The following is a 17,198-nucleotide window of genomic DNA, read 5'->3' as shown; positions in this document are numbered from 1 at the left end:
AAAATAGAACTACCATAGGTCCCAGCATTCCCACTACTGGGCATATACCTTGAGAAAACCATAATTCAAAAGCAGACATGTGGGCTTTCCTGGTGGCACAGTAGTTGAGAATCTGCCTGCCAATGCAGGGGACACGGGTTCGAGTCCTGGTCTGGGAATATCCCACATGCCACGGAGCAACTGGGCCCGTGAGCCACAATTACTGAGCCTGCGCATCTGGAGGCTGTGCTCTGCAACAAGAGAGGCTGCGATAGTGAGAGGCCTGCGCACCGCGATGAAGAGTGGCCCCCACTTGCCACAACTGGAGAGAGCCCTCGCACAGAAACGAAGACCCAACACAGCCATAAGTAAATAAACAAATAAATAAAAACAAAAATTAAAAAAAATTCAATTGACCATAATTAAAAACAAAAAACAAAAAAAAACAGACTTGTACCACAATGTTCACTGCAGCACTATTTACAATAGCCAGGACATGGAAGCAACCTAAATGTTCATTGACAGATGAATGGATAAAGAAAATGTGGCACATATATACAATGGAATATTACTCAGCCATAAAAAGAAACGAAATTGAGTTATTTGTAGTGAGGTGGATGGACCTAGAGTCTGTCATACAGAGTGAAGTAAGTCAGAAAGAGAAAAACAAATACCATATGCTAACACATATATATGGATTCTAAAAAAAAATAATAATAATGGTTCTGATGAACTTAGTGGCAGGACAGGAATAAAGATGCAGACATAGAGAATGGACTTGAGGATATGGCGACCAGGGGAGGGTGAAGCTGGGACGAAGTGAGAGAGTAGCACTGACATATATACACTATCAAATGTAAAATAGACAGCTAGTGGGAAGCAGCTGCATAGCACAGGGAGGTCAGCTCAGTGCTTTGTGACAACCTAGAGGGGTGGGATAGAGATGCTGGGAGGGTGGCTCAAGAAGGAGGGGATATGGGGATATATGAATACATATAGCTGATTCACTTTGTTATACAGCAGAAACTAAACAACATTGTAAAGCAATTATACTCCAATAAAGATGTAAAAAAATAAAAAAAATATGTAAGCAATAATATATTAGGTTGTTATACTAGTCCTCCAAAAGTTTTCACCACCAAAGTAAAATTTTAATATTTGTTATTTCTTTCATATCATTTTGTTATGCTGTTTCATTAAGATTTCATTCTCAATACGAGCTAGGCAAATGTTTTCTTGACTTTAGCAATCCTCTTCATTTCAGTACATTTCTGAAAAATTAATACTTTCTTCATCCCTAACAATTCTACTGTTAGGAGTTTATCATAAAGATAAGTTCACCCACATCTACAAACATGACAAGGATACACAAAGATAGGTATAGAGTGTTCATTGTAATCATGTTTCTAAGAGCCAACAAAAATCAAACAGATAACAACAGAAAAATAAAACAAATTAAACTGAATACATAACTCCATCAAAGGCAAATTATTTAAAATTATGGAAAATGATAGTTTCTATGTAGCTATATTAAAAGGAATTATTTCTACATATATCTATAGTATGGAAAAATGGAAAACAAATTTAAGTGACAAAAGCAGCTTATAAACTGATGTATCTTATGTGTTTTAAATAATATTATGTATACATCTTTTATATTAAAACTATATGATACAAAACTTTTAAAAAATCAACCTCCAAAATATTTTTTTAATCTGTTCACTTCTCCTCATCTTCTTAGTCTGAACTACTTGTGTTCTCCAAACTAGAATATCTCATCAATAATTAAACTGCTGATAATTCTCTTAACAACCCACAACCATTTTCCCCACAGCAGCGAATGAATTTTGTCTTTGAACAAATATCATGAATTTTCCCACTGCATCTATGATAAAATTCAAATTACAAAAATGGCCTATTTCCTAGTCTAAGTCTGTACTCTAATTTTCATAGCTTATATCAGTATGTAATTATATTTATTTGTGATTATTCATTAAATGAATAGATGGTAAACATTCATTATTCATTTAATGAATAGATGGTAAACTCCATGAGGGAATGGGGGAGGGAGATATTGGATGATTTGATTTAAGAGGTCTTTCCTAAAAGATATTGACTATATTTAATAACAACAAAAATATTAATAATAACCACCACTGAATGTTTATTAAATTCCAGTGTTCTCTATGACAAATGTATTATATTAAGTACTGCTACTTCTTACAACAATCCTTTTGAAAGTGTATTATTCATATGTTTCAGATGAGGAAACTGGAGCTCAGGAATTTTAAGTAATTTGCTCAAATTATACACCTAACAAATTATGAAACCCAGGTCTGACTGCCCCCAAGGTCCATGTATTATCAACTTCATTACAGTGGCTATTTACTTATCTGCAGACTAAATTCTTCATATTAAAAATGTGACCCATAGATATAAATATAAATATATATATATATATATATATATATATATATAATATAGATGTACAAATTTTTAATATTACATAGCAAGTTACTAGCAAAGTTGGGACTTTAAACATCATCTGATTCCCTGTCCAATATTCTTTCTAACAAAATAAACCAGACAAAATAACTGTATCAGTCTAATTTTCAGGGAAATTAATAAAGTAAAAATTTCCTCCAAAGTTGACTATATTTTCACACTCAAAAGTTGCACAATAAAGACATGCACTGCTTTATTGTAAATTTGTATGTTCCTCACCTTTAAGACTAACCATTCTCCTATCCTTCTTTCTGCTTCTCTTCATCCTCATGCTGACTTTTTATCTTCACATGCGCTCACAGCCACAGCATAGATTTCAAGACAAGGCCACATTTGAATCAGAACTCTAAGCCAACCCCTTAAGGTTCTGCCTCAGGTCTCTCTTAAGCCCTATTCTTCTACTTGGTTCTTCTGCCTTATTCCCAAGTTCCCTTTCTACTTTATTCCTCCCCCCACATTTCTCGTGTTGAACTTCAGCATCCATTGGGCTCTACCCTTGGACCCTATGTCAGAGATGAGATTCCCATATCCATCAGACAACTACAAGCTGCTCTTCCAATTATCACCTGCCTCCAAGTTCCTGTCCTTGTACTCTTCACACCTGTCAGGACACTCACTAATCCCTCTTGAATCCCTCCCTTTATTTTCTACCCATTTTTTATTGCCTAGATCACAAGCTGCTATACTCAGCCTACAAAGAACATAACCTTTTCCCCTAGCTAAAACAGCTGTTGGGTCAATTACCCTTTGAGTTTCCAGTACTCCCCAGACTAAGAATCTTCTTTCTAATCACAACCAATCCCTGCCTCCTTGCCCAATCCTCTTATTTGGAATCAGTCAAGCCTGGATGAGACTAACAGGAACAAAGAGGTATGTTACATTATGAATATAATAAATGCATTCCTCCCAGAGGAGAGAATGGCAATCTTTATTAAACTGGTGTTGATTCTAGCATTTTGGAAGGCTTTGCTGAATCCATCACTGAGATCTCTAAAGATAGAAGATTCTCTGAGAGCATCATGAAGAAAATTGGATATAAGCTTACAGCATGAGAATACACACTGCTGAGAGGGTATAATGCTAAATAATAATGAGATGACCTAAAGAGAGACGCTGATGAGTCATAGGAAGACACAGTAAGTGTTGAGACAAATTAAGTAGCACAAGACTCACTTTAGGAGTTCAGGGAAAAGATCAAAATGTAGGATGGCATTAAAATATGACAGATGTGTTTCCTCAAAACTTGAATCCAACAGAAAACACTGTTGGAAACTGAAAATCTTGAGCTGCTATTAAAAAGTAAATTAAAAATTCTTGAACAACAGTTTCAAAAAATTCCACATAAAATTTCCTACAAAATGTTAAAAAATAATTTTATTCTCATAAAAATGAGACAATCTATTTTTAAAAGTGACAGCAATAACTAAAGCCCAGAAAATAAAAAGATGAGTTGAAATTCAAATTCTGATTATTTAATAGGGTATGAGGCTATGTACAAGAAACCACTTTACCTTTGTAAAAAATATAACTTAATTTTCAAAGGCTTGATTAATAATAAATAATTTAAAGCTCTAGTATATCTGCTTTAAATCTCCAGGTTTTATATTTAACATCATTTTAACAAGACCACCTCTGAGAATATATTATAATACAATTGCAACTAAGAAGCTAGCAGACATTCTTCTAAATACCTTAACCAAAAATAATTCAAACTAGGCCATTTAAAGAGAAGAAAACAAGGGAATATTTTGAATAACTTAGAATATAAATAGGACACTAATTGGAAAACAAATCTCTAATCTAAAACACTAAATCATTTGGATAATGTTATTTCAGATAAATAACATTTGGGACACAGGAAGACAAAATTCACAACGAGTTAATTTTGTTAATTACGTGTGGATTATCTGCCTCCGGAGGTGGTGTCCTGTGCTACAATTCTTAAACCTATACCTACCCAGATAGAAAAAAAAACCCTAACTCTTTAACAAAATTGCCAAAGGTAATGGCTGCAGGAGAGTGTACAAATTCTATTTCTATCTCCAGCCATGAGGGACATACCATGAAAAACATGTTTAGTGACCATCCTACAATATTATCTTTGCCCTAGATAGCTAAGCCCTGGCCAGGGCAGGTTTACAAGGGAGGAGATGGGTGGGAGAAAGCAAAAGGGACTATGAGAAATAGATGTGAGATCTGCATGTTTAAATATATACTATTTGCCCAGTATGAACATCTTCATTTCTGCTAGGCTTTCATATATTCCACTATTTTTATATATTATGTGATAAAACAAGAAATCTTTAGAAGTTGTGTTTGTCATCAAGCTTCCTGTCAGAGAGGAAAACATTTCCCTGACCTTGCATCACCTCCAGTACCCAACCTGGCTCCATCCTTTCTTCCAAACCCATTCCCTGCTCCACTGAAATATCATATCTTCCAAACTTCCCATCTCTCTCCACCATCTCTCCATCAGATTGGTTCAAAATAATCAAGTTCACAGAAAAAGATACCACTGAGCAGGGGTTAGCAGGAATAAGTATGGAATCTGAAAGCATCCATGGAATGGGCCAGCTATGAAGGGCTACTTCGACACTATGGGCACACACAGCTTCCATGCAAGCAGCATTTCACTCTCTTCCTCAACCAAACCATGCTTTTTCAAACAAAACAGTATGAACAGTTTAGATTGCTTTTCATTTGAAGTTGAGGTAATGAGGTGAAATGCCATTTGAATAGAAGCTGCATCTTCTATTAAAGCACTTGACCTTCCAAGAGCCCAAGAGAGAATGCTTAGCCCAGTGGACCCAGTTTTTTAATTCACATGTTCCCCTTTCTCTAGACACATGCCTCTCTCATAGCTAGAGTTTTTTGTTTTTGTTTTTGTTTTTAAACATCTTTATTGGAGTACATTTCCTTTACAATGGTGTGTTAGTTTCTGCTTTATAACAAACTGAATCAGTTATACATATACATAGATTCCCATATCTCTTCCCCCTTGCATCTCCTGCCCTCCCACCTTCCCTATTCCACCCCTCTAGGTGGTCACAAAGCACCGAGCTGATCTCCCTGTACTATGCGGTTGCTTCCCAACTAGCTATCTATTTTACGTTTGGTAGTGTATATATGTCCATGCCACTCTCTCACTTTGTCCCAGCTTATGTTTCCCCCTCCCCGTATCCTCAAATATATTCTCTAGTAGGTCTATGTCTTTATTCCTGTCTTCCCCTAGGTTCTTCATGACCATTATTATTTTTTTTTTTTTAGATTCCATATATATGTGTTAGCATATGGTATTTGTTTTTCTCTTTCTGACTTACTTCACTCTGTATGACAGACTCTAGGTCCATTCACCTCACTACAAATAACTCAATTTTGTTTCTTTTTATGGCTGAGTAATATTCCATTGTATATATGTGCCACATCTTCTTTATCCATTCATCTGTTGATGGAAACTTAAGTTGCTTCCATGTCCTGGCTATTGTAAATACAACTACAATGAACATTTTGGTACATGACTCTTTTTGAATTATGCTTTCTCAGGGTATATGCCCAGGAGTGGAATTGTTGGGTTCTATGGTAGTTCTATTTTTAGTTTTTTAAGGAACCTCCATACTGTTCTCCATAGTGGCTGTATCAATTTACATTCCCACCAACAGTGCAAGATGGTTCCCTATTCTCCACACCCTCTCCAGCAATTACTGCTTATAGATTTTTTGATGATGGCCATTCTGACCAGTGTGAGATGATATCTCATTGTAATTTTGATTTGCATTTCTCTAATGATTAATGATGTTGAGCATTCTTTCATGTGTTTGCTGGCAATCTGTATATCTTCTTTGGAGAAATGTCTATTTAGGTCTTCTGCCCATTTTTGGATTGGGTTGTTTGTTTTTTTGATATTGAGCTGCATGAGCTGCTTGTAAATTTTGGAGATTAATCCTTTGTCAGTTGCTTCATTTGCAAATATTTTCTCCCATTCGGAGGGTTGTCTTTTCCTCTGGTTTACGGTTTCCTTTGCTGTGCAAAAGCTTTTAAGTTTCATTAGGTCCCATTTGTTTATTTGTGTTTTTATTTCCATTTCCCTAGGAGGTAGGTCAAAAAGGATCTTGCTGTGATTTATGTCATACAGTGTTCTGCCTATGTTTTCTGCTAAGAGTTTGATAGTGTCTGCCCTTACATTTAGGTCTTTAATCCATTTTGAGTTTACTTTTGTGTATGGTATTAGGGAGTGTTCTAATTCCATTCTTTTACATGTAGTTGTCCAGTTTTCCCAGTACAACTTACTGAAGAGGCTGTCTTCTCTCCACTGTATATTCTTGCCTCCTTTATCAAAGATAAGGTGACCATATGTGCGTGGATTTATCTCTGGGATTTCTATCCTGTTCCATTGATCTATATTTCTGTTTTTGTGCCAGTGCCATACTGTCTTGATTACTGTAGCTTTGTAGTATAGTCTTAAGTCAGGGAGCCTGATTCCTGCAGCTCTTTTTTACTTTCCCAAGATTGCTTTGGCTATTGGGGTCTTTTGTGTTTCCATACAAACTGTGAAATTTTTTGTTCTACTTCTGTGAAAATTGCTATTGGTAGTATGATAGGGATTGCACTGAATCTGTAGATTGCTTTGGGTAGTATAGTCATTTTCACAATGTTGATTCTTCCAGTCCAAGAACATTATATATCTCTCCATCTCTTTGTATCATCTTTAATTTATTTCATCAGTGTCTTATAGTTTTCTGCATACAGGTCTTTGGTCTCTTTAGGTAGGTTTACTCCTAGGTATTTTATTCTTTTTTGTTGTGATGGTAAATGGGATTATTTCCTTAATTTCTCTTTCAGATTTTTCATCATTAGTGTATAGGAATGCAAGAGATTTCTGTACATTAATTTTGTATCTTGATACTTTAGCAAATCCACTGATTGGCTCTAGTAGTTTTCTGGGAGCATCTTTAAAATGCTCTCTGTTTAATATCATGTCATCTGCCAACAGTGACAGTTTTACTTCTTCTTTTCCAATTCGGATTTTTTTTCTCTTTGACTGCTATGGCTAAAACTTCCAAACTATGTTGAATAATAGTGGAGACAGTGGGCAACCTAGTTTTGTTCCTGATCTTGGAGGAAATGGTTTCAGTTTTTCATCATTGATAATGAGGTTGGCTGTGGGTTAGTCATATATGGCCTTTATTATGTTGGGGAAAGCTTCCTCTATAATTACTTTCTGGAGGGTTTTTATCATAAATGGGTGTTGAATTTTGTTGAAAGCTTTTTCTGCATCTATTTACATGATCATATGGTTTTTCTCCTTCAATTTGTTCATCTGGTGTATCACATTGATTGATTAGCATATATTGAAGAATCCTTGTATTCCTGGGATAAACCCCACTTGATCATGGTGTACGATCCTTTTAATGTGCTGTTGGATTCTGTTTGCTAGTATTTTGTTGAGTATTTTTGCATCTTTGTTCATCAGTGATATTGGCCTGTTGTTTTCTTTCTTTGTGAAATCTTTGTCTGCTTTTGGTAACAGGGCGATGGTAGCCTCATAGAATGAGTTTGGGAGTGTTCCTCTCTCTGCTATAATTTGGAAGAGTTTGAGAAGGATAGGTGTTAGCTCTTCTCTAAATGTTTGACAGAATTCGCCTGTGAAGCCATCTGGTCCTGGACTTTTGTTTGTTGGACGATTTTTAATCACAGTTTCAATGTCAATGCTTGTGATTGGTCTGTTCATATTTTCTATTTCTTCCTGGTTCAGTCTCGGAAGGTTGTGCATTTCTAAGAATTTGTCCATTTCTTCCAGGTTGTCCATCTTATTGGCACATAGTTCCTTGTAGCAATCTCTCATGATCCTTTGTATTTCTGCCATGTGAGTTTTCACTTCTCCGTTTTCATTTCTAATTCTATTGATTTGCGTCTTCTCCCTTTTTTTCTTGATGAGTCTGGCGAATGGTTTATCAGTTTTGTTAACTTCTCAAAGAACTAGATTTTAGTTTTATTGATCTTTGTTATTGTTTCCTTCATTTCTTTTTCATTTATTTCTGATCTGATCTTTATGATTTCTTTCCTTCTGCTAGCTTTGGGGTTTTTTGTTCTTCTTTCTCTAATTGTTTTAGCTGTAAGGTTAGGTTGTTTATTTGAGATGTGTCTTGTTTCTTAAGACGAGATTGTATTGCTATAAACTTCCCTCATAGAAATGCTTTTACTTCATCCCATAGGTTTTGAGTCATCATGTTTTCATTGTCATTTGTTTCTTGGTATTTTTGATTTCCTCTTTGATTTCTTCAGTGATCTCTTGGTTATTAAGTAGTGTATAATTTAGCCTCCATATGTTTGTATTTTTTTACAGATTTTTTCCTGTAATTGATATCTAGTCTCATAGCATTGTAGTCAGAAAAGATACTTGATATGACTTCAATTTTTAAAAATTTACCAAGGCTTGATTTGTGACCCAAGTTATGATCTATCCTGGAGAATGTTCCATGAGCACTTAAGAAGAAAGTGTATTCTGTTGTGTTTGGATGCAATGTCCTATAAATATCAATTAAGTCCATCTTCTTTTATGTATCATTTAAAACTTGTGTTTCCTTATTTATTTTCATTTTGGAGGATCTGTCCGTTGGTGAAAGTGGGGTGTTAAACCCCTACTATGATTGTGTTACTATCGATGCCCCCTTTTATGGCTGTTAGTATTTGCCTTATGTATTGAGGTGCTCCTATGTTAGGTACATAAACATTCACAATTGTTGTATCTTCTTGGATTGATCCCTTGATCATTATGCAGTGTCCTTCTTTGTCTCTTGTAATAGTCTTTATTTTAAAGTCTATTTTGTCTGATATGAGAATTGCTACCCCATCTTTCTTTTGATTTCCATTTGCATGGAATATCTTTTTCCATCCCCTCACTTTCAGTCTGTATGTGTCCCTAGGTCTGAAGTGGGTCTCTTGTAGACAGCATATATACAGGTCTTGCTTTTGTATCCATTCAGGCAGTCTATGTCTTTTGGTTGGAGCATTTAATCCATTTACATTTAAAGTAATTATCAATATGTATGTTCCTATTACCATTTTCATAATTGTTTTGGGTTTGTTATTGTAGGTCTTTTCCTTCTCTTGTGTTTCCTCTGTAGAGATGTTCCTTTAGCATTTGTTGTAAAGCTGGTTTGGTGGTGCTGAATTCTCTTAGCTTTTGCTTGTCTGTAAAGGTTTTAATTTCTCCATCAAATGTGAAAGAGATCCTTGCTGGGTAGAGTAATCTTGTTTGTAGGTTTTTCTCCTTCATCACTTTAAATATGTCCTGCCACTCCCTTCTGGCTTGCAGAGTTTCTGCTGAAAGATCAGCTGTTAACCTTATGGGGATACCCTTGTGTGTTATTTGTTGTTTTTCCCTTGCTGCTTTTAATATTTTTTCTTTGTATTTAATTTTTGATAGTTTGATTAATATGTGTCTTACCGGGGCTTCCCTGGTGGCACAGTGGTTGAGAATCTCCCTGCCAATAATGCAGGGGACACGGGTTCGAGCCCTGGTCTGGGAAGATCCCACATGCCGCGGAGCAACTAGGCCCGTGAGCCACAATTACTGAGCCTGCGCTTCTGGAGCCTGTGCTCCACAACAAGAGAGGCCGCGATAGTGAGAGGCCCGTGCACCGCGATGAAGAGTGGCCCCCGCTTGCCACAAGTAGAGAAAGCCCTTGCACAGAAACGAAGACCCAACACAGCCATAAATAAATAAATAAACAAATACTTTAAAAAAAAAATGGCTCCCATGTATCCATATTAAACTGCCCTTTTAAAAAAAAAAAAATATGTGTCTTACCGTGTTTCTCCTTGGATTTATCGTGTATGGGACTCTCTGTGCTTCCTGGACTTGATTAACTATTTCCTTTCCCATATTAGGGAAGTTTTCAACTATAATCTCTTATTTCCTTTCCCATATTAGGGAAGTTTTCAACTATAATCTCTTCAAATATTTTCTCAGTCCCTTTCTTTTTCTCTTCTTCTTCTGGGACCCCTATAATTCGAATGTTGGTGTGTTTAAAGTTGTCCCAGAGGTCTCTGAGATTGTCCTCAATTCTTTTCATTCTTTTTCCTTTATTCTGCTCTGCAGTAGTTATTTCCACTATTTTATCTTCCAGGTCACTTATCTGTTCTTCTGCCTCTGTTATTCTGCTATTGATCCCTTCTAGAGAATTTTTAATTTCATTTATTGTGTTGTTCATCACTCTTTGCTTGCTCTCTAGTTCTTCTAGGTCCTTGTTAAACGTTTCTTGTATTTTCGCCATTCTATTTCCAAGATTTTGGATCATCTTTACTATCATTATTCTGAACTCCTTTTCAGGTAGATTGCCTATTTCCTCTTCATTTGTTAGTTCTGGTGGGTTTTTGCCTTGCTCCTTCATCTGCTGTGTGTTTTTCTGTCTTCTCATTTTGCTTAACTTACTGTGTTTGGGGTCTCCTTTTTGCAGGCTGCAGGTTTGTAGTTCCCATTGTTTTCGGTGCCAGTCCCCAGTGGCTAAGATTGATCAGTGGGTTGTGTAGGCTTCCTGGTGGAGGGGACTAGTGCCTGTGTTCTGGTGGGTGAGGCTGGATCTTGTCTTTCTGGTGGGCAGGTCCACGTCTGGTGGTGTGTTTTGGGGTGTCTGTGGCCTTATTATGATTTTAGGCAGCCTCTCTGCTAATGGATGGGGCTGTGTTCCTGTCTTGCTAGTTGTTTGGCATAGGGTGTCCAGCACTGTAGCTTGCTGGTCGTTGAGTGGAGCTGGGTCTTGGCATTGAGATGGAGATCTCTGGGAGATTTTTGCCATTTGATATTATGTGGAGCTTGGAGGTCTCTTGTGGACCAGTGTCCTGAACTTGGCTCTTCCACCTCAGAGGCACAGCCCTGATGTCTGACTGGAGCACCAAGAGCCTGTCCTCCACACAGCCCAGAATAAAAGGGAGAAATAAGAGAAAGAAAGAAAGAAGGAAGAAGATAATAAAATAAAATAAAAAGTTATTAAAATAAAAATAATTATTAAAAAAAAATTTTTAAGTAATAAAAAAAAGAAAGAAAGAAAGAAGAGAGCAACCAAAGCAAAAAACTTATCCACCAATGGTAACAAGTGCTAAAAACTATACATTAAAAAAAAAAAAAAAGGACAGACAGAACCCTAGGACCAATGGTAAAAGCAAAGCTATACAGACAGAATCACGCACAGAAGCATACAGATACACACTCACAAAAAGAGAAAAAGGGGGAAAAAATTTATATCATTGCTCCCAAAGTCCACCTCCTCAATTTGGGATGATTTGTTGTCTATTCAGGTATTCCTCAGATGAAGGGCAAATCAAGTTGATTGTGGAGATTTAATCCACTGCTCTTGAGGCTGCTGGGAGAAATTTCCCTTTCTCTTCTTTGTCTGCACAGCTCCTGGGGTTCAGCTTTGGATTTGGACCTGCCTCTGCGTGTAGGTCTCCTGAGGGGGTCTGCTCTTCGCTCAGACAGGATGGGGTTAAAGGAAGAGCTTATTCGGGGACTCTGGCTCCCTCAGGCCGTGGGGACAGAGGGGGACGGAGTGCGGGGCGAGCCTGCAGTGGCAGAGCCCTGCATGACCTTGCAACAGCCTGAGGTGCACCTTGTGTTCTCCTGGGGAAGTTTTCCCTGGATCACAGGACCCTGGCAGTGGCGGGCTGCACAGGCTCCCAGGAAGGGAGGTGTGGATAGTGACCTGTGCTTGCACACAGGCTTCTTGGTTGCTGCAGAAGCAGCGTTACAGTTTCATGCCCGTGTCTGGTGTCTGCGCTGATAGCCACGGCTCGTGCCCATTTCTGGAGCTCCTTTAAGCAGCGCTCTTAATCCCCTCTCCTCGCGCACCAGGAAGCAAAGAGGCAAGAAAAAGTCTCTTGCCTCTTCACCAGTTCCAGACATTTTCTCGGACTCCCTCCCTGCTAGCTGTGGTGCGCTAACTCCTTCAGGCTGTGTTCACACAGCTAACCCCAGTCATCTCCCTGGGGTCTGACCTCCGAAGCCCAAGCCTCAGCTCCCAGCCCCCACCCATCCCGGCGCGTGAGCAGACAAGCCTCTCGGGCTGGTGAGTGCTTGTCGGCACCGCTCCTCTGTGCGGGAATCTCTCCACTTTGCCCTCCGCACCCCTATTGCTGCGCTCTCCTCCGTGGCTCTGAAGCTTCCCCCCTCCGCCACCCGCAGTCTCCAACGGAGAAGGGGCTTCCTAGTGTGTGGAAACTTTTCCTCCTTCACATCTCCCTCCCCCTGGTGCAGGTCCCTTCCCTATTCTTTTGTCTCTGTTTTTTCTTTTTTCTTTTGCCCTACCCAGGTACGTGGGGAGTTTCTTGCCTTTTGGGAGGTCTGAGGTCTTCTGCCAGCGTTCAGTAGGTCTTCTGTAGGAGTTGTTCCACATGTAGATGTATTTCTGATGTATTTGTGGGGAGGAAGGTGATCTCCACGTCTTACTCTTCTGCCATCTTGAAGGCCCCCCCCTCATAGCTAGAGTTTTAACAAAAGCCAATATTTTCTCAAACAAGAGGGTGGGTGAGTACAAAATATTTGTGTATTTGTTTGATCAAATCCAGTGTCCACCTGGGTTGTAGTAACTGCTCAGGTGAGAGAACATTATTATTATCACCTGATTCTTTGATTAATAAATCCAAAATATCCTTCCACTAGCAAGCTAAATCTATTCAATTTTACTGTCTTATTTTTGATTAATCTCCTAGGAACCCTCTCAACTCTTTCCTCTGTTCTCTTTATCTCAAGTATCTAATTTAATTCCCTCATGTAATAGGCCACCATTCTGCAATTCTTAGTTTCTTTGCTACACTCAAACTGTACACTTCATTACCCATTTAGTACTAACACTTGCCTAGCTAAACTTACTTTGAAAATCAAAAATTTCCCATGGCTCAAATAATAAGCCCACCTTTAAGCCCTTTCCTTAATGTTTATTTACCTGGTAAGGTTGCCCAATAAAGTCAGAGAGAGACTTTGAATATAAGATTAGTTACATATACCTTAAAAAATTGAATAAATTATATCTTTTTCAATAAGATAGATATAATATCAACTCTTATAATAAACTTGCCTAAATTACAAAATACCCTATAGATGAAGTAAAGCATGTAGTTATAATAGCTCCATGTTGTCTGAAAAGGTTTCCAAGGTTTTGCCTCATTTGTGCTACCCTAACCTCAGCAGAAGCTTAGAAAAATCTATAGAGCATTTCACCCTTTCTGATTATGTAAAATGATTATTACTCAACTGCTGGCAGATACCCCCTACATTGGCGTATTCTGCCAATCATTACTGTAGGAATCTTCACCCTGTAGCTTGAATTTGCTTCTGTTGGTCTTGTCCAGCAGGACTTGTTGAATTAACTGAACAAGGACTACATGTTACACTACATTCTATTTACCACATAACCGAGCCAATATAATATCAACTTTTTAACGTGTTTCAAGACTAATATAATGCTGATTTTCCACTGGGAAAAATTCTATGGAATTTAAGAGCTTTCTGAAATGAGTTATGATTTCCTTTTATGGAGAAAATAACATCAGGTAAAATTGTTTAATAAAATTATCAATTTAACACTATGAGTGCAAGTTCTATAAAAATCTCTATTCTGTTGCTCTAAGATAAAAATTCTACATTTTAACTGCTTTTTTCTCTCGAAGAATATTAAAAGCATATTTATGGTAGCATTGTATAGATAATATTGATTATTTTTTCAGCAAAAGAAAAGGTGTTTTAGTAATCTAAGAATGCTTATGGGCCTGCGCCACTAGACTAGACAATGCAATAAGAATTATGTATACTTAATAAGAATATCTATATTTGCTTTATAGATTACTTATCATTGACTTATTAAAGTGAGCATAAATATAGTTAAACCATAATCTTCCAAATCCTACAATGATGTAAAAACAAATTACATGTCAAAAGAATGTTAAAAAGATCATTGGTATGTAAAAGTTTTCAAACTGACATTCAGCAATGATTTTCTAAGATAATCAAAGTTAAATAAAAGAAGTTAGAATTCATAGACTTCTTATTAGCCTAAGAAGAAGATACTAAGTATAAAGTTCCATTTTATACAGGGAAGGTGAAAATGATGCTTTAACCATTTCAAGTGTTTGATGTCAAAGGTGAATAGATTTGTAAAGTTTTGACATAATTATTTTGTGAGTTTGAGATTCTTAAAAAATTGGTGAAGATAGAGACTTCAGAACTCCCCAAATCTTTAGACATTGTGGTTTGCTCTGCAATAGCCTTAGACCTTCCTAGACCTTTTTATTTAAAAACAGTTAAGTGAATCCAAAAAATCAAAATTAGGGATGGGGGAAGAAGGAGGACAAGGAGAGGAAAGGATTAGAGAAAATGTCTAGAGTTTGTTTTCTGCCTTGTATGGAACTAGAGAAAATAGGATCATCTCATGCAATTGATCTGAAAATTAAGCATGATAGCCATAACTGAAGGTGAATATGGAAAATATAATTCTTAGTGACCACCTTCTATTAATATTTTCATACTTATTGCCTTCTTTTCAGACCAATTTTTTAGTAAAAAATATTATTAAATCTCAATCACTAAAAATGCATTTATTAAACATAAAAGGTGGTACTACATATAGTCCCTGGTCCAAAGAAGTAAACTCTCGTCTTCAAAAAGCACTACATCTAAGAATTAATAGTACAACCAAAAGGAAAACAACAAATTTTCTGGCTTAAATCTGCTCATTTCATTTTGTGAAGATTTTGTAGCATGGCATATGACAGCTGAAATATATATTATCCTTTACAAAAATGTCAAAATGATTTGTTGGAAGAAAAAAACTCAAGATTTTAAAACACACTTTTGGTCTACAACCACATATTCATCTATTCAAAACTGCCAAAACAGAAAATAAAGAGTTAACATTTCATTGTCTAAATTAAAAAATACTTACATTATGGACTTTTCCAGGCGACTTCCCTGTGAACCAACAATCTCCCCCAATGTACAAAACACTTGTCCCAGAAAGTCCTAAAATAGATAAAAGGATTAAAGCTCTTAAGTTCCCAACCTGTCTTTACACTATGTATTTTGTACATCATATCTGCACTGTTTTCATTGTTAAAATATTGAATTCTCTAACTTCCAAGAATAAACAAAATAAGCTGAAAATGCACTAATTTTAGCATGTGATTGTCCCCTAAGTTTGCACAGCCTTTCGTCCTTTAATCACTAAGCTGGTTTGTTATTAAGAGTGTTTAGACATTGTGTTTATTTTCTTTCTCTTTTTTAAATTAAAATGAAAATGGAAAAAAGTTCCATGATTTGAATCCACAATTGGGTTGACTTGAGATGTCTCTGAAACTTCTAAACTTTTGGCTGAGAAGGCAAATCATGAAAGAACAGAGCAGTGGTGGCCAGCACTAACAGTGATACTTACAAAGAAGCAGTGTGACATCATGGCTACAACTAGGATCCAGAGCCACACTGCCAGATGTCTGTTCCAGTACCACCACTGACCATTTGTGACTGTGGCAGTTATTAAACTCTCCGGTTTCCTCTAACATGTAGTCGTCCCCTTACAGAGCTATTTTGAGGTTTCAATGAGTTATTGCATGAGATAATATTAGCATATATTAAGTGCCTAAAAATGGGTTAAGTATAATACATTATAAAGTTATTAATGTACCACTAGATGATTCTTATTTTCAAGACTCAGAATAACCTTGCAAAATGAGAGGTCTGTCACTAATACTAAATTTCATGTATAAAGAAACTAATCATCTAGGAGGTTATTTCTTTCATGTTTTAAGCAGTCAGTAAATAGCAGAGTCAGAACTAACCCACATATTCTGATTCAAGATTGAAATACTGCCTAAGGATTTACATACCATAAATACAATGCAACTTCCCATGTCAATAAAATAAGGGCTCCAACACCATCTGGATATGTGGGTCAAGAAAATATAGAGGTGGTTCAGGGTGAGGCACTCTCTCTAGCATAACCTGTGTAAGAATCCAAGCTGTCCTAAAGGAGAAAGTGGGAGATCTCCCTAAATTGTACTGTGAACTGGCCCAGGAAAAGCCCTAAGAAGGATGGGCAGAGGAATGACAGCAAACAAAATGTTGTTTTAAGTTTCACTAAATAAAAATTTTAAATGCATAACAAGCCATAAAAGTAAAAACTGTGTTATTCAGGGTAAGTTGCTATAAGTCTCATGAGAGGAAAAAAAACACTGTAGACTAGGATGGTCAAGGGAATATTTTCCCAAAGTAAGTAAGCCTTGAGAACCAGGTAGGAATCAGATCATGAATAGAAGACAGTTGGAACATTTGGGTCCTAGAGAAAAAATCAGAGTATCAGGCAAGAATGTAATGAGAAAAGAGCAGACCTCAAATAAAGGGCAGAAACAGAGATAAAGAATCAAGACTGTGGAGGGCCCTCTTGGCCAAGCAACAACAAAAACAAAGTTGCCTTAGATTAATGAGAAGAAACTGGCAACGTTTCAGCAATTCAGGGACACCATTAGAACAGTGCATTTAGAAGATTACTCAGATACCAATTTGCAGAATGGACTGAGGAGTGAAGAAAAATCTGGAAGCCAAATCAATCAGGAGGCCACAGTAGTTAATAAGAAGCAAAGTGTTAAGGCCCAAGCTGAAGCTGTAGCAAATGCTTGGGAACAGTGCACAGAAAAATGGCAGGATTTGGTGTAAGCTGTACCTACACATG

At 37.0% G+C, this 17,198-nt stretch overlaps 1 protein-coding gene across 1 annotated transcript in view; it reads right to left on the bottom strand.

Annotated features, from left to right (window-relative positions):
• The window catches only part of CPNE8 (copine 8), a 318,004-nt gene that overhangs the window by 169,899 nt on the left and 130,907 nt on the right, over positions 1–17,198 (bottom strand). Inside the window, exon 6 of the mRNA XM_082419257.1 lies at positions 15,420–15,496. Coding sequence (XP_082275383.1) covers positions 15,420–15,496 — 77 coding nt within the window. The remainder of the gene's footprint in view (positions 1–15,419; positions 15,497–17,198) is intronic.

This window comes from Balaenoptera physalus (assembly GCF_965194825.1).
Source record: "Balaenoptera physalus genome assembly, chromosome: 13".
NCBI classification, from domain to species: domain Eukaryota; kingdom Metazoa; phylum Chordata; class Mammalia; order Artiodactyla; family Balaenopteridae; genus Balaenoptera; species Balaenoptera physalus.
This window is presented reverse-complemented; position numbering and strand designations above follow the sequence as displayed.